Raw genomic sequence first — 21920 nt, forward strand, 5'->3', positions numbered from 1 at the left:
GAGAGCACCTACCAACCTATCGTCCGAGTCATCCAACGATCGAGAAAAACGGAATAGTAGCAAACCGAGCTGCCGCAAAAGAAGGGGAAGCAATTACAGGATCGAATGCAACCAAATTGAGCCGATACAGCGATACGGCAGTCCGATCTTCGAACCCATCGTCTCATATGAGATATCCGGAGCGAAGATCGTGTCGGCTAACCTGTTCCGCGATCGATGGATTGCATTTCAACAACTAATAAATAGTAACCGTGACGAAGACGATCGACGCGATAGCGATCATTACCGGCCATTCTCGGAACTTTTGCCATGGCGAATCTGGGGCAGTTTTATAGCATCGGAACACGCACCGCATCGGATTAAGATTTGGTTTGCCGAGTATTCCTTTGTGCGTCTTGGTGAAACCGTTAGCTTTTATCGGAACGTCACGATTTGGTTATGTTTGTTAAACCCGTTGACATTCATTACATGAGAATATTAGATGCTCTTAAATTTTCTTCTATACATTCCATTAATGTGATCATCTTATTATATCTCGCGAAAGGTCTACTAAAGTTAAAGGTTTAGCTGACAATGTAATATGGAAAACTCAATTTCATCCACACTAACACTTTTTAAACTCTCCTCTAAAGCCTTTTTACCACAGCAAACCTCCGTCGGCTGACGGTAGCATTCCGAACGAGCGTCTCTCGACCGACGATAATGAGACAGCGCCCAGTTTAAAAAGTCCTACCCATCCCATTACATACCGCTTTCAACCCCCAAAGCCCGGCGACTTAACTCGCCATTTTAAATGTTGTAGCACAGCGCTTTCCCTTCGTTTAATCGCATTCGTTCTACAGTGCCAGATTTGTGGCCATAAGAACGTCCGTTTTTCGAAGGTTGGGTCCGTATACGGGAGCGTCCACGTCGTGCCACTAATGCCGTTGCAATGTGACTGCAGTTTGGATTAAGGCTGACAGGCTGAGAAGTTTTACTAATTGATTACGGGGTAGGTCCCGCGGATTGGTAGCACGTTTGGTGGCAGATCGTTTGGCGTTCGCTGTCAGGTGAACAAAGTGCACTGATTTCGAAACGCTACACTGCTACGGTGTTGCTGACTGTGCGCAGGTTTACACGGAAAAGTATGTGACGGCCTATGCGGAAAGTGTTTAAAATATTTCAGTGGAAAGGTCATCGGTAATATTAGCCTTTCCGGACGGTTCTTCTGTGGTTGCGAATAAGTTTTGGACAACAGATATGATATTTACTACTTATAACCTTCTACTGAATCACGTCAAACATCATGAGGACTATACGTTAGTTAACGTTTGTGGTTTACAAAAATAGTTCACCAAATGTTTTGTTAGTTTTCTCAGTTAACTGGGTTTAAATAAAATGAAGACAAATATTTACCAGTCTGTCAACCTTTCATCCAGTCAAGAAAACTTTAATCACACATTCCTTAGCATACGAATCGGTAAAAGATATTGCACTTTGACTTTCCAACACTTTGGCTACACTCTTCTCACCTTAAATAGAAATATTATAAAAAGTATCGCAACAAAAAACAAAACGAAAATATAATGATGTACAGCAAATTTACAACCATTTAACACACAAGGGTAATATCAATATCGAACAAACGATCCGTTTACCGCACAGCGGATTGCATGCATTTGCTTTTCCCCAGGCCGACTCCAGGCGACCGATGTTCTCTTATCTTCCGGAACCTGAAAAGTGTGGGTGAAATGGTTGTTTTCATTCCGAGAGCCTGATCCATGGCAATTATTCATGTCTTTAATTTAATTACCCGTGGATCGGTGGTGACCCGCGGTTAGGAAGGATTGCAGGCGAGGCAAGGGCTAGCGCATCGGCTTGAAAAGGAAACTGGAGGCCAGATCCCGATAGGTGGCTTCTTTGTTACGGTTGCACTGAATCCGTGCCACGTCCCGCAAGCCCGAGCTAGTCCCAGCCGGTGGATCGTGTGGCAGCTTGCGCTTCCTGTTCTTGCCCCTTGTGTTGCCGTTTGGCGGGTTTCCGAAGAAGTTCCAGATCGTAAGCGTTTCGTCATGGCCGATGCTCGCTGCGGGGAGAGACGTTGAAAAGAGATTATCAACAGAGCGATCCTCTACGCTTCCCTTAAACGTACCGAGCTGCTTTCCATCGGGACTCCAGAGCAGATGCACTATGGATTCTTCGTGATTGCGCAACACATCAACCACGCGATCCATCGAGGCCAGCACGACTATTTCGGGCTGCTTATCGTCGTCTGCAAAGAACGGTAAGAAAATGGATCATACGGTACAACTCTAAGCTTTCTTTTTCAATCTCTCCTCATCGATACATCGCCTTTTCCCTCATTGTGAGCGATTTTATTAAATTTGTATCATTAAAAATGTATGTCGAGCGCACAGAAAACTACTTCCTGCGATCTTACCGCGACCTCCCGATGAAATGACCACACACCACACTACGAGGCAAGCATTTTCTATCGCTTCCAATCGCCTGTACTAGACGTGGTTTTGCTAACAAATGTTGTTAGCGTTTCCCGTATCCATATCAATAATTACGGGAGGGAAAGTCATCGCCGAGACGCACTGATCATGATTATTAGTATTATTACATTGCCCGTTCGAAACCGAGATTTTTAATCCGACAAAGAAGAGATATGAGTACATGCCACACGTGGTGTGTGTTTTTTCGCTCGTAAAGTCATTACTAGAAAGGAAATTTACTCAAGAAAAAATACAAAAGTTCCCCTTATACAAGTTACGCTCGGAGACTGACAGCAACATGCTTTACTTCGACGCTCGAATGTAAGGCTGATGATTGAACGAATTCGATAATGATTCATACACATTTTCCGGTGGTATCTCGTTGCAACTAACACCTCATCGGGACACATCCCATTCGTGAACGTGAACGTTCTTAGACCCAACACCGTGTGCCAGCCAGCATCGAGAGATCGCATCGCGTAATGGCGTTTAATTACTACCTACCAGCGTACGTCAAGCACACGACCAGCTCGCCGGAAACCTTATTGAACGAAAGCGCCGTCACGATGCAATCGGGCTCCTCGCGTCGATAGTACGACACCACCTGGCGACTCGGGACGTGATGCAGCGAAATCAGGACCGGCTCGCTGTCGGCTAATAAAATAAAAACATCCTGTTTAGCGAGAACCGCTTGGCGATCGCCCCCTGAAACGGTCACCCGGGCTCACCGATAACGATCTCGTCCTCACGCCAAGGGTGCAATCGAAGAAGACGAACGACGCGATCATGTGCTTGATCACCGCGAGCTGGCCCGCGCTCCAGCTCCAGATGTACACCTCGCCGTCCAGATCGCCCGTGGCCAGGTACTTGAACCCGCAGGAGAACTTTATCATCAGAATCAGACTGTTGTGGGCGGGATACTCGACGGACCGGTGGTTCGTGCCATCACCACTGCCCGTCTGCACGTCCACCACCGAGAGCATTCCGCACGCGAACCCGCACACCACGTACCGCCCGCTGCCGTCCCACGTCAGGCAGGTCAGGAGCACCTCACTACCCTCGACGATCTTCACCACGCCGTGCTTCCCGAACTGCTCGCTGCGGACCTCCAGGATATCAAGGATCGCCCGGTCCATGAAGTACATCGCGATCGCCAGCCGGTCGCCAGTCGGATTGACCGCGATGGCGGTCGCGTGCTGGAAGCCCAGCCCGATCGTCACGTCCGTGTTGGGCTCCCAGATCACCAGCTTCTTGTTGAAGATGGCAGCGATCTGGCCCCCGCTCGACCAGTCGATAATCTTCTGGTAGTGCCGCTTGATGTTGGGCAGATCGTGCACGGCCTCAATGAACGCCATCGGCTTCAGCCGCGGATTACAGCTCCAGTCCAGCTTCTGGCGGTTCGGATGGGCCGGTCGAGTGACCCACTCCAGGTTCGTCCGGATCGCCAGCGGGTTGGACACGCGCCGGCATGTGTTCTCGTGAAACGTGAGAATCTTGTTACGGAATGGAACCAGCTCGAAGAGCTCCTTCAGTACGGTCGTGTAGTGATGATGCCTCCAGAATCCACACACGTCCTTCTGAAACAAAGTGGATATGTTAAACAAAATCACGTAGCGGAAAAACCCGAAATTACGTACCATCTTGATCGGATCTGTAGCGTTTTCCATTTTACTATCTTCTACGAACTGGCTCGAGCGCCGAAGTGCATAACGGCGGGGAATGAATCTGTCACCAAAAGAATTCGGTACATATTCTATGGGCGCAAGGATCTGCAGGAGAACAAAATACATTCATGGAGTGGTTTACCAATTCCTTTATGAAACAATCCTTTTTTGATCGTAGGCAGAACGTCTGAGCGTGTGGACTAAAGAAACGAATTTATTACCAAATAGAGAAGCCGTGATCTTTTAATTTGATCTTTCCTAACAGGCAGTATCACATTACTCGGCTTATTGCCACATTCCGTGCAGTATTGTTGCAGCGCGCGGAAGACTCTTTGGTCCCGCAAACAGCATGCGTGATAGAATTGGATGGAGTGGACATCATGTGTTCCAACGGGAGACACTCAGGTGTCCGTGTGGTGCGCTATTTTTGCACCAGTTGACCGGGCTTTGATCGGCGTTCCCGCTGTTGAGGAACCACCGAGCCAACGAGCACGTGCCCTAGAAGGGTTTTTTTCGGTCCGTGGTTCACGGTGCTAATTTATGGCGACTTATGCTTACTTTGAACACACGACCTGAGCTGCGGTTTATAACCGAACACAGTTTCTCGATTAACAGGTTGTGAAAATAAGTACAAAAACCTGTTGTAATGTGCAAATCTATTCATGGGAACATTCGCGATGACCTTTAAAATTGAACTCATTCGTCAAAAGTTAAGGAAAAGATAAGCATGAATAAGCATAAATAAAAGCGAATAAATCCACCAGCAAACATACAAATAAATTTATAAAAAATATCATTTAAGTAAACATTTCCGCTTCAACAAAACGTTGAAGTCGTTGAAGTCTTTCGTACCGTTTTACAAGCGACGAACCCGAGTCTATCACTCTTCTACAAATTTCTTCGATAGTTTTTTAAAATGGTCCATTCATTGATTCATAAGGTAAAAACTAAGAAACATTTCTTGTCAAGCATAAATAAACGTGAAATTGTTAATCATCTTTCACACATAAACATAAAATTTTAAATAGTATTTTGGTGACCATTTCCGCTTAAATAAAACGTTCAAGTCGTTGAAGTCTTTCGTACCGTTTTACAAGCGACGAACCCCAGTCTTTCACTCTTCTACCTTCTCCAACAAAAAACACGCACGCAAGCAATCCACGCTCAGCTCCAATGCTCGCTCTTGGCATCTTATCTCTCCTTTCTCACGCCGTTAAACGGGAATCATTTTCTTCCCCACCTTGTATCGCATTTTTCAAAGAGAACCCCACCCTTTACAGCTGTCCGTAACGGCGCGTGTTCCCCGCGAATGGCACACGATCGGACGATGCATTGCGCACACGTGCGAAGCGTGCCGTCGTTTAACGGGACCTTTAAGCGAGCTCCCCAGTAGGGAGTAGCGAGGAAGTTGAGCATCAGCTGATGGTTTGCATTGGCGTAGTCCTCGAGGTCGTTCAGTGAACGGTTCATTGACGCTGAGCGCGACGACCAGAAGTTCATAGTACGCTCCGCGTTGAACCGACACGACGGCCTAACGGGATCGACCCTTTGGAAGGATCGCATGAGCACTCCTCTAAGCTGCTCTAGTTTCAACGACATCTCAACGAGACGTTAAGCTCCTTTGAGAGAGGATTTGACTTCTGTTCGGGTGTTCGTGATTGAATGAAATAGAAAATAGGCTTCCAAAGGCTTCAAGGCTCTCTTCTGGTGGGGTTGCGATCTAGTGGGGCATTTATGGGTGACTCCAAATCCTAATAGTGGGAATCCAGCATCCCGCGTGAGAGAGCGCAAATGGGTGCGCAAAGGCGATCGGTCGAACTATGAGCGAACTAGAGCACACCGAGGAGAAAACCCGAAGCGTCCCTTTTCCCCGCAGCCTAGACAAACGAGATCAGCCGAAGTGCACGCGCCTACCCCTAGCTCGGTTCGTAGGACAGCTCGAGCTAGTCCCACTAGAGCAAGTGAACAATTGAACCATTCGTGCAAGTGGAAGTGAATGCTGCAGTTTGTCGCATCCCGATCCGATCCGGCCGAGGGTAGGAAAAATGAAAAGAAAAACGAGAGCATACGGTGCAGCTGAGTGTCATGGTGCACTTTAGTGAATATGCAGTGTTTGATGAAAGCGGTCGACGCCTTTTCCGCTGGTGCGCCGGACTCGCTACCTGGCCAAGTTGACTGGCAGTGGTTAAGTGTTGGTTTTTCCTTCTGTCTTCTCTCCGTTCATTATCTTCATTCACAAAGCGGTTGAAGAAAACCTGTAACCAGGAAGGCTTCCGCAAGACGGGAACTTTCTCGGACACAAACCGTCGATCGTCGATTGATCGTCACCCCGTTTCACACGGTTCGAGATGCATGTGGATCCGGATGCGCAGTGGCAATTAAGTTATTAAGTGAGAGCTGTTAAAATGGGAAAAAAATTCCGATTGGAAGGAAATTGTCGTGGCGTTCGCCGTTGCCTATCAGAACCGACGCGAGGAGTCAATAAACCTTGTTGCAACGTTTATTCGAAGTGATGCAAGTGTTTGATGTTCACGCAATAGTGAAGGAAATTGCATGTGCTGCGATCGGTGGAAACCAACACGAAAAATCAACCCAAAGTGAACAGTTATGACAAGAGTGAACAGTTATGAGAAATGGAAAAAGCGCATGAATTACAAAAAAAATAGCATGAAAACTTCACGTACAAAATATTTTTCAACAAGAAGGAGAAATTGAAACTAAGTTTTGTGAAAAAACGGCTTTGTAGATTTTAACACTAAAACAGAAAATTTTAAACAGTGCATACATCTTTCCAAACTAATAGGGTAAGTCTAAAATGAGAAAGTTTGAACAGTAAACTCAAAGAAAGTAAAATGGACGCTTTTTTTTTAATTCAAACTACCCAACAGGGAGACAGTGAGTAAAATCGATTCCTTGTCAGTTCCACTTGTCTAGAGGCAACACCAAAAGCCATTCCATAAGATTCGTTGGATGAAAAAATCTATCTGCCACCGTTCCAACTCTCTATCGGCCGATGTTGGACAGATTTTTTTCTTCCCTCGATTATGTTTACTACAAACTGGGCACTTTGGGTTAAACTGGAACGAATATTAACCGAACACTGGACGCCAGAGTCCATCAATCTACCGAATTCCACCGAGAGCCGTTCACTTTGGACGCTCCTTTCCATAAGCTTTTGATGAACGGCCAATTCAAACATGGCACCAGAGTGAGATGATGGATTCCAGTTCAGTGCCGCTGTCGAAAACGAGATCAAACTGAAAAGAAAAAATCCACCAACTCTAGACAAACTTGTTTCGGTGTGTTCGATGGCCGAAGCGACAACAGTGAGCGTAGATCATGCGCTTTTGGAGAATCAGTGGAGGAAGTGGAAGGAAAACCAACTAACGGAAAGATTAATCGGACAACCGCAACCGAATCAGAAAAGACACAGGTCGACACTATAAGTCGATGCCGGGAGCATGAAATAGGATGCTTCTGTGTCGTCCAAAGAGCTGGTTCAGATTTAAGGAAAATTCATTATTTTACCAGAGTGTTGAGTTCCTGAAAACTGATATGGAATATATAATCCAGCAACGATCAAAACGCAAAATGAACTGTTAGACTATGAAAAAGTTGAATGAATCCATTAACATTTTGCAAATAGTTGCATGTGAGTCACAAAGCTTGGCATTCCTGCCTACCTATAGGAATGCGAGGCCGAGCCATATCTCTGAGCATCGCTTGACTTTGCGCGACCCGGTGCAAATGCCATTGCTAAAGTGCCTTGCGGAACTGCTTTTAAATTGAATTTTAATAACAACTCCCATAAAAACCCGCACGCCCCCTGATCCCGGAGGTGTCCTTCCTCTCCGGGTGCTTTCGCACCGACGCTGCCAGTTCCGCCACCAAATAGCCTCCAGGAGACCGACCGAGCGACCGAGCTCACTCTAGGGCCTACGATAACTTTCCAATGATAAACGTGAGCTGATAAAAAAGGCTTGGGTCTCTATGATGAGGATGATGATGGAAAACTGGTCGCCGCCGGGAATTGTGGATGGAAGGCTTGGATTGGGGTTGCGCTTCGTGTGGTTGTGTGAGGGACAACATGGGTTGAGGAGTATCGGTAACGAAGACGATGATGATTCGAAATCAAACTTCATTGCTCGATGGAGACCGAGAACGAGAACGAGCGACTAATTATGTGGACCAAGCATAGCTTCACAACCTTTAATTAAAGTCATGAGCATGAGGCGGAGACCTCCTCGTGGAATTGATCATATCCTGAAAAAAGAGGATCCATCAACATCGTCAACTCATTGAAATGCAAGAATTTGCTCCATGCATCCAATGCAGAGCTCCTCGAGTGTCTCTTTTTGAATTCTATATCATATCAATCGTTGCCATTTTTCTCCCTTTGACGACTTCTTTCGGAAGCATTACTAAATTCCACGACTAAAGCTCACCCTTTCCATCTCTGGAACTTTGCTGGCATAACTCAACCCGTTCAGATTGTCGCCCAAGTGGACTCTTCAAATCAAACCCGTCCAACTGTATCCCTTCGGTGCAGCACGAAGTTAATTGCGCAACAATTATCGAGCAAATGGTATATCTTGTGCTCGATGGTTCATTTTCTCCCCGATATCACCCCGATCGTGAATCGGTATGGCGTTGCAAAGTCGTGTAATGATCCTCCTCCAAGGGAAAAAGTTGGATCAAACTCCACTCGAACAGTTACACGGACGCTCGAGGAAGGCGTTAATGTTTTTGTTAAACGTCCGTTTTACCGCAATGGCTGCTTTTCTGCTCACCCCGTGGAGCTCGCAAAGGAGTCACATTAATGTATGAGGATCGATTACAGTCCGCTCGGCTAAGGTTTCATTTCCGACACCAATTATCTGCACCAGGACGGCCCAACACGCGGCAAATCTAGAAGACCTGTTTCTGATTCAGGTTTGACGAGAGTTGGGCCTCTGCCGGACTGAGGTATTGTCAGCCAAAAGCAACCGAAGGGCTAGCCTGCCGTGAAGGTGATGATGATTAAGGAAACAAACATAGAGACTACTAAACGTTTCCTTTGAAGAAGATGATTAACGGGTGAAAAATGTGGCTACGATTTTCCAGATGACGCAGAAAATGAATCATTCATGTATAATTAAGTTATTATACTCAACAAACAACGAGCAAACGAGATAGTTCTGCTTAGACAACAAACCATTGCAGTGAGATGTATTTGTGAAACTTCTCATGAAAAAGGGTGTGTTTTGGCTTAATTAAAACATTTACTCGTAAAGAGCAAAATGGTGCCTCACCAAAAATCGAGCACACGCAATGCGTATGACAATTATCAACCTCATTCATGCAACTGCATGTCATATTCGACCTCATCTGATTACGTTGAGGTTTCCTTTCAACTTTTATCTATCTCATAAATGTTAACCTTGTGTTAATTGCAATCTCCTTGCCCGGCATTCGGATGCTTCCAGCAAACTGGGCGAATATTTTGGCTTCTTTCTGCTATTCCCCGCAGGCGAAATCAAACAGACCATCGAAGAGAAAGGTTTCCATCCCGTCAAACGCGGGCGAAATTCCAATTCCATGCGATTTTATTTTGCTTTCAACCTGGAGCCGCGGCGTGCTGCCATTCGATTATTATTATTTTTATTTTCACAGGCAATCATGATTACCATAATCAATATTGAAACGATCGCCGAAAATGAAAAAGGCAGCGCCTCGCGGATGTGAAACCAGATCGGTTGAGAAGCTGGGGCAAAACGAGCCAAGAAGAAAATATGGCCAAATCGATCGTTGTGAAACGACATTCGGTTGCTTCCTTTCAACTGCCACGCCCGGCGTACTATCCATTCCTGTTTGAGGCTTTTATAGAGGTGATAGCGAACCGGCCAAAGGCATTTGTGGCCGGATGCACATTTTGCACACTCCAATTTTGATGAATCTGATCCGATCGGCTGGATAGGCGGTGTATAATTTCATTGGTAGTAAATTTCGGCTACCGTTCGGTGACAGCCTCCAATTCAATCAATCATTTGATTGGGCTTTACGGACCACGGCCCGAGGCTGACACGATCTTGTTAGTTGTGGAGCAACTTTTTTTCGCAAAAATACATAACCATTCGATTTACAAACCGCGGTTCATAAAATAAGTTTTAAAACTTAATGACACAGACTTAATGCTATCCGTCGAGGAAAGGGACTTTGCGATCCAACCAGGAGCAAAACCACCTCAATCAATCAATTCCATTAGGGCTTTCAATCCATTGGTGATGTTCTTCAATCGGCCCGCTACCTTCTACCTTCTCTCAATCCCTTCCACTATTCCTCTTTCTTTTTAACAGTCATCAATCAAACGATAAACATCAAATCAATGGAGAGCGTTAGCTTGATGAAGCCATTATGGAACTTTTCAGGACATTCCAGTAGTTAGACGGAAGCTTATAAATGTCAATAAGGCATTGAGTAGATTTATTCGCATATTGCATGCGTTTTAGAAAACAAAAGTTGTCGCTTTGGTGTACAAGGAGTGGAGTAGAAAAAGATCTACAGAGAAGAAAAACAACAAAGTAAGCAAAGTGGCAAATAGATTTTTAATAGATTATTAGAATAGATTTTGTGATCAGCTTATCAATCGTACCTGTGATAACTGACCGTCGTGTTAGATTAACAAAGTATTTCGCCGATTTGTGACTGGGATAAATATTATCCAACGAATACTATCATGGTGAAAACATCGGATAAGATATCCTTACAGATGCTGTCAAAAACGTAATTTTCTTAGAAATTAAAATCAAATTTCGTTAATACTTTTTGCTATAGAAGAAAGCGGACAAATGATATCCCACTAGCTAACCAAAAGTTTTGCTTCAGATCTTGGTGATCAATGTAAAGCTTAAGACTGTTGAAATAAATTGTACTACGAAATAAGGGCCGATTCAAGCACTGCAAGTTTAACATGATTAAATTTTTGCAAATTATTAGACCACGCCTTTTAACTTCTTTGACAAACACAGGATAATAGCTTTACACATATGCATGCAAACGGCGCGATTCTCAAACGAAATGCCGCTGAAGGGGGGAAGCATAACGTTGTTTGCCCTGCTGCGAGATTCATTTCGATTGGACGAAGCGAAGCAGGTGAGCTCGAGCGTAACACTTTGAAGTAGCGGACCCCAAGTGATCGTTCTGTAGTCGCGATCACTCATCCCTTCCAAGACAGTCCAGCCAGGCATGGGTCCGTGTAGTGGGCTAGTGAACAAACATAGCTTCACGCGAAAAGTGGGAGGTCACTGCAATAATGCACGACTTACACGGCCAAGCAACCAACACGACTGGTTGGTGAAGATCTTACAAAATGTGCTCACATTCCGTAGATAAACCACGAACGATCTTGCTGTCGAAATTGCATTAAAGTTTAATTGAAATCGCAACCTGAAAATCTGCTTCTGCAAGAAGTGATCGTCAAGAAATGGATGAAAATTCTTCAACAGCATAAAACACTCACGCAAGTGTACTTTACGTGTGGTGCAAATTCTCAGTTGCGCGCGTGTCTTCTATCGATAAGGATGACAAACTATGTTAATTAAATGCCATTCCTTATGTGGTGCAACATGTAGGAATAATTTTCCACAGGTCACTAAGGTGAATATTCTTTCCTTCGTACCATATCACAGATCGGTTTAGTCGAGAATTTTCCAGCCACACCAGAACGATCTCGGCACGTGGTCAAACATTAATGCCATCGAAGCTCCAACGATCCTTAAAAGGTGCGAGTGTGTGATGAACAGTGATCTTCAGATGCGTGCAATCATGTTTTAATTATCGCCCAACGATAACACCAAATAAGGTTACTCCACTTGCATACCACAGTTGGCCATTTCATTATTGTCCATCACGGAAGGGTTTTAACCAATTCAATTATGGACGAATGGAAAACAGGTGTGTGGTCCTCATCGACGTCCAATTAAAGTGGGTTCAATAACTCAATTATAAAAGAGAAAATGCAATAATTTCTTGTCATTTTGGCAAAAGGAAATATATCCCACTCGTTTTCAGTTGTATTGCATGTGAGCGATCTATCAAAACACCGTTAGCAGAAGGTTCAACGAAAACGTTTTCTCAAACAATCGATCGATCTTTTCTTCATCCCTGCTGTTTCGGATTCAACACTCTGACACCTCATCAAACGAATAAATGAACCTGAGTGAGCTTCATTTCAAGTTCCCGAAAAATGATCGAGCCACTAGACGTTGACAGGATGACAGGAGGACAACTACATCGATCCGTCCATTCAACAAACACTCGCACACTATCACGCACGCAGTGGCTTCATGGTGAGACTGGTTTTTGCCACATTTCTTCGACATGACATCAGCTGATTTGCCTTTCCTGCCGAACTGGACGAAATCGAAGCAAACGTAACCACCGAACAGGTTTCTCAATGGGAAGCGTTGCGGTTTCACTTGTCTCCGGCAATGGATGAGGCAATGAACCCTCAAATAAATCTCGCGAAGACGTGTCTGCAAAAAAGGGTCCGATAAAAATTTAAAACGCATGTGGATCCGGTTGAAAACGGCATCCCGTGTGGTAGTTCATTCGAAGTGTGCGATATTTCCTTCCATCGTGAACCAGATTTCTAATCGCTCGGCATATCCTGTCTGTACGGAGATTCTAGGCTTTGCGTGACTTCCCATCCTCAAGAGTAAACATAAGTTCACGAACTACTAAACGATGTTTCATCACTTTTCCGAGAATCGGGAATTCGCACGACTAATTGAAAATGCAGCACGCGAGTGAAATATGTACGTTAATTTTCACCTGTTCATCTGGTGCTCATTTCTTACTCCATTTCAAACGGGAAAATATCGATGAATATTCATTGAAAGCGTGTCCGAGTATGTCGTCGGTAGTCGATCTTGTACCGGGGTGTGGTAAAGCATTGATCGTGTGAAGGTTCAACAACGAAAGATGATGAATTGATATTTTTAATCACTTCAGCAATCATTCTGCCGCAATAGAGAAACTATAAAACATATCAACATGGACGTAGTTTATGGCATTTCCATCTCCTTTCTTTGAAAAGTTGTTCCTCGGACGCTTGTGCAAGAATTTAAATGAGCCACTCTTAGAAAAGTGACCTCAATTAAGTTTGCTTTGATCATGTTCACGTTGTATGCATAACCAATTTATGTGAACATTAATCGATTTCATGTAATTTAATAGATGTTGTCCGAAGCCGGAACTATGATCAAATTACCATACACTAAACTTTTCTTCGATTAATAGGAACAATTGACTCTAGATACTTCCACATCGATGCTACACGCAAGTTAATGTCGATTTCCTATTTTATTGCTAGTACTTTGTTCAACATATATCCTACTGTTGATGCTCCAGGTGAAATTTTTCATTTACTTAACTCATTGCATACGGCATAACCTGCAGTCGAGCTTGCCCAGTTTATTTCCGCTAGTTTCGAACAGTTTGAAAACATCCAGCATGGAGTAAAGAGAGGGCTTATCCCTTGCGTTGCTATATTTTATATGATAACAAACAAGTTTATTGCCTTCTGTTCTTAGACGCTTTCAACCCAAGTCGAGTATGGACAACCTTTCTTCACTATGTTTCAATCGGAAATGGGTAGGAAAAGAAAAGCATTTACGATGCTACTGACATAAATTGCAATAAACACATACTCTGCCCATGTCCATACAGCTTTCATTATCGTACTTTCATTAGCGGACGAAGGGCGTTGTGGAATGTGCCATTCTTCACGTTTTTCTTTGCGTTTTCGTAGACTTCAACTATTCCCTAGTTGACTTCACTGCACCCTTGGATCTCAATCTCTATGGTGAACAAAACATGCTGTAACTTGTGGTCATGCTTCCAGTCTTGATGGAGATATTTTTCTCTTCCTACATTTCGTGGCTTTATCCGTACGGAATGCAAGAAACAAACGAATATAATCGCACATTTTAAAATAAATATCAATCCCATTACTCAGCATGACCCAGCAGTGGTCTCGCTCCCGATATGATACGAAACGTTATGGTGAGCGCAGCAAGAAGTCTCTGGCCATCCCGGGATTGAACCAGATACGGGCTAATTTAAATACAAATGTTGTAAAACGGCACAAATGAAATGTGGAGCTTCCAACGAGTGGAATTCCGGATGCTCGGTTGCCAAACGACTCCGAGGCGATGTCTTCCAGTAGCGTATGACCTCCCAGAGAGACTGGAGCCCGTTTTCGACCCAGGTTTCTGATCGAAGCACTGCGATAGAGTGAATTTTCATAAAACAACCGTCCACTATTGAAATGAAACGATGTGGATGTTGGCACGCGATGTCTTTTTTTGCGATCGGTTTGGTGACACTTATCTTTTTCAATATCTTTTTGTAAACAAGAATTGATCACAGAGGTTTTTCACTCATGATATTCGTTTATGGTACTTCTAGAAGTTACTTATTACCATGATGATTTCCAAGTTTTTGCGATGCAGACAATCCCGCTTCTAATTGCAGTTGTAAGCCTCGTGATAATTAACCTGTGCGAATGTTCTACTCATAAAATAAAATAACAATAATTAACTACCACATGCAATGCAGGTCGCACTCTGCGAATATTGCCAATAGCTTGCACCGCTAATTATTATGTCACTCGGATGCATAAACTTTGCACCAATCCGATTGATTTCGCCGACCGAATGCAACTCGGCATTACGCCATGACTGGTTCTGGTCGAATTTATTGCCATATAGTATAGTCGCTTCGAGCAAACACTGGAATCACGACGGTTGGTCAGCTTCAGCTTCTTCTCCTCGACTTTGGTTGACGTTTGAATGCAACCCCTACCTCCTTGAGAGCTAGCCACCTGGACTTGTGTCGTGAAGTTTGTTCTGTCAGCTGTCGACTTCGACATACTACATCTGAATAACAGTAATTACTACTAATAATCAAAATAAGTTTAATGTAACTTGTGTCCTGAGCCACCGTTTTGAGGCTAGCGATGCACATTTTCCTCAAATCTACACATATTCAAGCTAAAACGCACCTCGATATTGTTAAAGACATAAGTGAAATGATTTATTTAGAGACATGATGTGCCGTCTGCATATACAGTCCTGGAATATTGAAAAATGTGGTTGGCTTTAAGGTGACAAAGTATCTGTTGATTTTATTTATAGGACAAAAATAGATACACATCTGAAAAGCGTATACTGTTCATCAGCAGATCCTGCTTTAAAATAAATCCTTCCTTTGTTTTTCACCAAAGAATGCCTTTTTAGAGACGAGAGACCGCTTCATCCTAGCAATGCAAATCTCTCTGGAATGTGTGTTTGGTAATCCTTCCACATGAACTCGAGAGCTTGTGGCTGTTCACGCGCTATCTTGATGATATGTTTCGGCCCACACAAAAACATGCCCATTTGCACCTCACTGTGCAAAAATCTGTAGCCAGTGCATGGTCAGTCGAAGAGCATCGGTCCGACATGCTGAGCTGGGAAAAACGCGAGCCACGAGCCTGCGAGCGTGCAGGTTTCTGCACTGAAACACGATCGATTTTTAGCATAGAGTACTCCAACAGCGAGGCGTATTTCTATGATTCATGACGCCGATGTGTTCGTAATGTGTCGAATGGCAACATCGTCGCTCCATGTTTCCGACTTTGTTTGGCAGAGCTTTCGGTGGATTCCATTCCTTGGGGTCGCAACAGGTGCCATTAAAGATAAGTTCAGGAATGTTTGCACAACCGTTGTCTATTTGTTGCAATACTTCGATGTCAGGGAGTTTGTAAACACTGGTGGTAAATGTATAACACCACAGAAATCAACGTTGTTTTCATTTACTTACTACGGATCCGAAAATGTCAACCGGCGTTTCGGATGTGGAGTTTAAAATATTGCTTTGTTTCGCTTAATGTGACTACAGAAAAGCTCAAAGAACAAAATTTTTTCCTATTCAAACCAATTTGAAATTCTTCGCTTTACCATCACCAATCTGGGATGTTCATTGTCCTCAGCAGATGTAGAGCTAGCCTTTGTTTGATTGAGATAAGAAGGATGACGCGTCGCTAAACGTTGATTCTCGATAACATCTCTTTCTCAAACATGAAAAGGTCACAGTAACAGAATGTTTAAAACAGAATACAGCTGAACAAGCTCGGCAGTGTGGAACGTGAGCCAACACGTTTGCCACTCAATTTGTAACCACTTTGCATGGGTCACACCTTTATCTGCGTCTGTGGCTTTTTTCTTGTTCATCTTGAAGGCTCATCCGCTCGCTGCAACAGTGGCACGTTATGGCCATTTGGATGCGCGAGATATGCATCTTCCGAACACAGTGCACAGACATATGGTTAGGTGCATCATGTCGTTCCTGTTTGTCACGAAGTACGGAACGGTGGAAAGCGAATTGATAATAAGACTCTCTTGAAGATAATTATTAGACATCTAGATTATTTCCAACAAGACATCCCGTCTGAGAACGTCGCGTGAGGTCGACCCAACATTGCCAAGTTGTTCCTCCCTTCGGTTAGATTCGAGATTAATCACACCATATCCAGAAGCCATCTCAGGTGTCCCATGGTGAGGATCGACGGCTACACAGTAACACTTTTTCGCTCGATTTAAACTTAAATGGTTTAAATGATGCACTACTGTTTACGTCCTGCCATAGCCAAAGGAACAAGGCTACGAAGACATGTTCCAGCCCTCGAGGAGACATCATGCCGCGATCCGCTCTCATCCGTCTACGCACCGAAGAGCCATTGCTTGAGGGAAAAGTGTGAGACTCCGAAGAATCCAGATAAAATTGCTCCTTTGGTGTGTAATGATAAATCATAATTTCATTACGCATTCACGATCTCGCATCGTCGTAGTCCTCGATACAATGTTGCCCTTGGCATGCAACCGGACGTCGACTATCCCAGTAAGTTGCATCCAATCATGATCCAGGGACATGGTCGGACATCTCGAGCCTTTGCGAAGGAATAAGCTCGTGCCTGCGTACGTCCCGAGTTGGTTCGCGTCGATCGAAATAAACCGGGAATTGATTAATAGTCGGGGCACACTTCTGCTTTAATTACAACGATCATCGCCATTTTGCAAGTCATCTTTCGCCAGACGCGTGCCTCGAAGCAACCAGACCGTATGTGTCCGGAGGGGTTTTCAGGTACATTTTCTACTCCCCTGGAGATCCCCAGCACGAAAGCACAATCGATCAGCGGGAAGATAAAATCTAAGATCCAAATAATGTTTCATTTAGTGGCGGAATGACTCAAGAATTCATAACTGGAACCAACTGTCTGTAACAAGCTTAAATTGTTTTTGGTTAGAAATATTTCCAAATCGAGGTCAGCGTACACGTCCCTTTCACTGGATTACAAAATTCCTTCGAAAACATTACCAAGAACATTTTATTCAAGATGAAACAAGTAAATAAATCACGGAGACTCTGAGTCAAAGTGCCAAACTGATGTAAACAACCTGTAAACAAATAACAGATTGAAGGTTCTTGAAGCTCTAGAATTGACAAATATACGAATCAGAATGGTAGAGATTGTTAATCAAAAATATTGTACATAGAATCAATTGGCCAACTGATGTCACGATCCTCAGTAAAGGCCATGGTTAACCTGCTCGAGGAATGTCAATCGTGCCAGCGTCAAGTCTCTCCAACTATTTTACTCATCATCATTTCGGTGTTACAGTTTCTTTGTCCTGGACCATACCAACGGCTCCGGCATCGACTGACCCAAATTCGTTTTCCTGACTTTGGACTCACCCGGAATGCGCAAAGATGACGATGGAGGCACAATTAGTGCCAATCGCGCTACAGGTTTCTTTTTTATCAATCTTCGAGGATCCCTCTATTGATCTCACCCTTCCCTCTCCCAAGCCTTCGGGTGGAAGCGTGAAAACAAGTGATTGAAATCGTTCATTTAACGATACATAACAGCGTGCACGCGCTACTCAAACCTGGCGGTTTTTCCCGCCCGGTTAAATGGAATTCCATCGTTCACGCGCCCGAAACGTCCCGCGTCGGTTCGAAAACCGGTACCTTTTAAGTCGTCTCTTGTGGGGAAGGCCCTTTCGAGGAGGGTAGGAAAAATGGTGCTCCCCTTTCTCCTCCGCAGAAAGCGGTGAAATATCTCAGGATCCAAATTCACTCTTCTTCGAAGGAATGTCGCTAGTTAAAACGAGAGCGCGAAAGAAAATAACCAAAGAAAACGGAGGTGAGAAGCAATGATCTTAAGTCACTTGACACAGAGCGGGTGTACGGTATGGCGGGGTTTGGAAGTTGCATTCCAACGTGCAGACAGGATGCAACCGGACAGCATCCTGCAGCGGAAGAGCGTCGAAAAACGATGGTCCAAAAAGGAAGATGAAGAAAAGCGATCAATGGATCGACAACTCAGAGGCTGGGTGAAAATTGTTCCACCGAGAGACCGTTCCTCGTGCGCTTGGATGAGCACACACACACACACACCTTACCGTGGCGGGAAGCGTGCGCAGGCGTTAGTACATGTAAAATATATCAGAATTTCAATGAGATTATGTTAATGAACTCAATAAAAGGGGTAATAATATCGATACTTACGAATCGGTCCCGAGGGCCCATTAGGATGGCAGAAAATCATGTAAAACCCCTCTAACAGGGACCCCTTCTTCTATCCCCAAAGGTCTTTTAGGCACGCGTGTTTCCTCGTATGTCCTACCTCATTCCACCCACCCCTTCACTTCGAAGATGCTGATGGATCGTTCGATTAAACAACGAGCGTCTCATAAATGGATGCTGAAATGGACGATCGGCACACGACCAAGATCCTTCTTTGGAACCGGAAAGGATGTTTTTTTTGTTTCTTTTGTTCTCCTCATACTCGAACCGATGGTTAACTTTGTAACAAGATCATTAGACTTCTTAGGCAGTTATGGATACATGATCGAACTTTTCTATAATGATTAATAGTAGAACATGATAACAAAGTCAATCCACATTTTACATCTCTTTGGACCTCTTACTGTATACTGTTTGAGTCTAAGTTACTCGAAACTTTATTATGCTTATTTCGTACGATCTCAACTTTAATTTCATTTGTATTTTTAATTAATTTCTGATTGGGACCAAGTCTATTTTTTCCCAAAGTTGTTGAAGTATCAAAGTGATACAATGATTTTGTACAGAACGAAATTTTGTACCTATCACGTGACGTATATTGATAATAAATATTTTAAATAGAACTTAGAAGGCAACTTATTTAATTCCGTCAAGGATCTATAGTATTGAACCAAACAAAGACATTCCTGGGGCCGCCAATGAATCTTTTCTGTCGCCAAATTCTTGCGCAACAGCCTTCAACGCCACGCCAACTAACGGTAAAGTCACCTTATGTTAGCTTCCCTCCGTAAAAACGGTAGCAACCGAGACACACGTTTTGTTAACACGATCGTCGCGACAACTTAAACGAAATGTAGGAAGCTCAAATAACACGAACAAAAAAAAAACCCCAAAGATCGTGCATCCAGCGACGACACGCCGCACGGCACGCTGCACATAAATCAGTTTAATTAATTTGTGTTACATGCGCATGGAATGAACACATTGCACATCGCCTGTGTGTCGCTTCCATTTGAGACGGTTCTAATTTTCCTACATTTATCATTATGTGTGCCGCCTTCCGAAAGCTCGCGCTTTCCGCCGACACTGACAACGACGTCCCGAAAAGGGTGAACTCTTGGAGCCTCTGGTCCTACGATCACCACACAGTAGAACGCGATCATTCATCGATGCCGCACGTAGAAGGTGGGAGGGAGCAAAGGAAAAGAAGGAAAAAATGGCCATATAATTCCAAAGAAAGAAACTCCGCACTAGATTTAGTACCTCTTCGATTGATGTCGATGTATGTAAATAGTATATCGAGAAAACTATTTCCTTCTTCTGTTTCTGTTTTCTGTTTCCATTTCTTTCGCAAACCACGCGGCTTCTGGTGAGCAAGAACAGGCCGCCCATTTTCGTAATGCCCACCATGATCGATTTTGTATCGTATTTTTCCTTTCCCGCTAGATGTTTAATGCCAACGGGGTCAAGAATTTCTTTACACTTTGATGCCACTGGTTCCCTGAAACAAAGGATCGAAATACTTCCAGAATCCTCCAAAAAAAGACGCAGGGATAAAGCAGGCGCACGTGGTCCTGTGGCATCGCGATTTACGACTCGACCATGTAAATATTTTAATTTTTGAGATTCCACCACCTCGATAGGATAGAAGCCAACATAAGCGCACACCCTACATAAGCTCATTGATATTGGGTTTTCCGGCGTGCCGCCATATTAAAGCATGTCGGTCTACTAACAACCGATTCCGTGACATGTTGAAAAATCTCAATTGGGATACGATGAACACGTTTTCCACTCGGCTACCGATTGGCGACCGATTTCCTAACGAACATAATGTGCATGGTCCTTATTTTGCTATTATATTTTTTCCCCACTCGATCAGGTTTGACTCATTCATGCGCTTTCGATCACCAAACGTTCGAAAGTATAATTATACTTTGATGTTTATGACACTTTTCCATGTTGATGAAAATCGCTTTCGAAACAAGAATCCCACTTGTAAAATAACGAACCAAAGATTGTTAGTTCTCTCGTTTTTGCTGCTGTTTTATTCACCACTCTTCTGAACTTCTACCGATTGGAGTAACACGCCGCTTGACGTGTGCATAATTTATCGTCGCATTCAAAAGCACACGTTGCAGCAGCACAAAAACACTGCGTAGCAGATGCAGAATAAAAAAATGTGTATCAAATCCTGTCCAAACCGACAACCCTACACGATCTTCCTCCGCATCGGAGGTTACTCCGGTTAGGATGAAAATCGTGCTCGCACATTACGCGAAAATTTAACGCAATCCGTGCGCGTACCTAACGAACCAGGCGACAAATGAAAAATATAGCTACGCCTCGATCTTATGCCATACGACGGTCCGGCGACTCGAGAAGGCTCGCCAACAAAACGGTAGTAAATTTAAAATTGATTTTTCAATTCAACCATAAATTTTCCGCCACGGCTGGCGTGAGCATCTCACACACCGACATTCCCGGCCGTCCCCGGGTCTCCGAGCCAGCGAGGAACTCTATCACGCAGTCGTAGTTCAACGGCGTGTCAAAAGGCCCACCAGAGTAGCACAACGCTCCAGACGTTGTGACGCACAAAACTAGTTTCGGGTAGCAAATCGTTCTGAAGGCGAGCTGCAACCGCAACTAATCCTATCTTCTTGGTCAATGGTCGAGTTAAGTTCAGAAAGTTGGAGAAATTTTTCTCAAAAATATTTCTCAGTAAAGCCAACCGATATGGTTTTCCCTTGCCAGACTACGTACCTTTTTCCATCTCGACGCCTTGTACTAACGTTCGAGCCGCGCAAAGTCTGGTGGACCGCCTCTGTGTTTCATAATTAATGGCTCAGACACGACAGGGGGAGTCTGTTTCACCTACATCATACCTCTCGTTGCATGTGATACACCCAAGACCCATTGCTCCGCACGAGGGAAAATACATAACCTTGGCTAAGAAAGAAACAGAAATGGACTCCATTTCACGATGTTACACTTCGCAATTGCACCGAAAAGAATTAAAACCATAAAGCACATTATTTTAATCGAGTTTTGTATCTCTGAGGGGTCCTCCTATAAACGGCAAATATAGTCCTAAGATCTAGATTTCTTCAAACACCTTCCAAAGACATACTTTTAAGCACCCCATTTACAGTTGTACCTGTTGCACCTC

The 21920-nt window shown here is 44.1% G+C and overlaps 2 protein-coding genes across 2 annotated transcripts in view; both read right to left on the bottom strand.

The window, feature by feature from the left end:
- Nucleotides 1-21920, bottom strand: part of LOC131288637 (protein cortex-like) — a 291157-nt gene that overhangs the window by 174788 nt on the left and 94449 nt on the right.
- LOC131288638 (protein cortex-like) lies at nucleotides 1798-4189 on the bottom strand. The gene is given in 6 exon segments (XM_058317788.1): nucleotides 1798-2065; nucleotides 2132-2251; nucleotides 2982-3131; nucleotides 3206-3238; nucleotides 3241-4051; nucleotides 4115-4189. Coding segments are annotated over 6 exon segments (1365 nt in total). The 5' UTR covers nucleotides 4145-4189; the 3' UTR covers nucleotides 1798-1844.

This window comes from Anopheles ziemanni, chromosome 3 (assembly GCF_943734765.1).
Source record: "Anopheles ziemanni chromosome 3, idAnoZiCoDA_A2_x.2, whole genome shotgun sequence".
In the NCBI taxonomy this organism is placed as follows: domain Eukaryota; kingdom Metazoa; phylum Arthropoda; class Insecta; order Diptera; family Culicidae; genus Anopheles; species Anopheles ziemanni.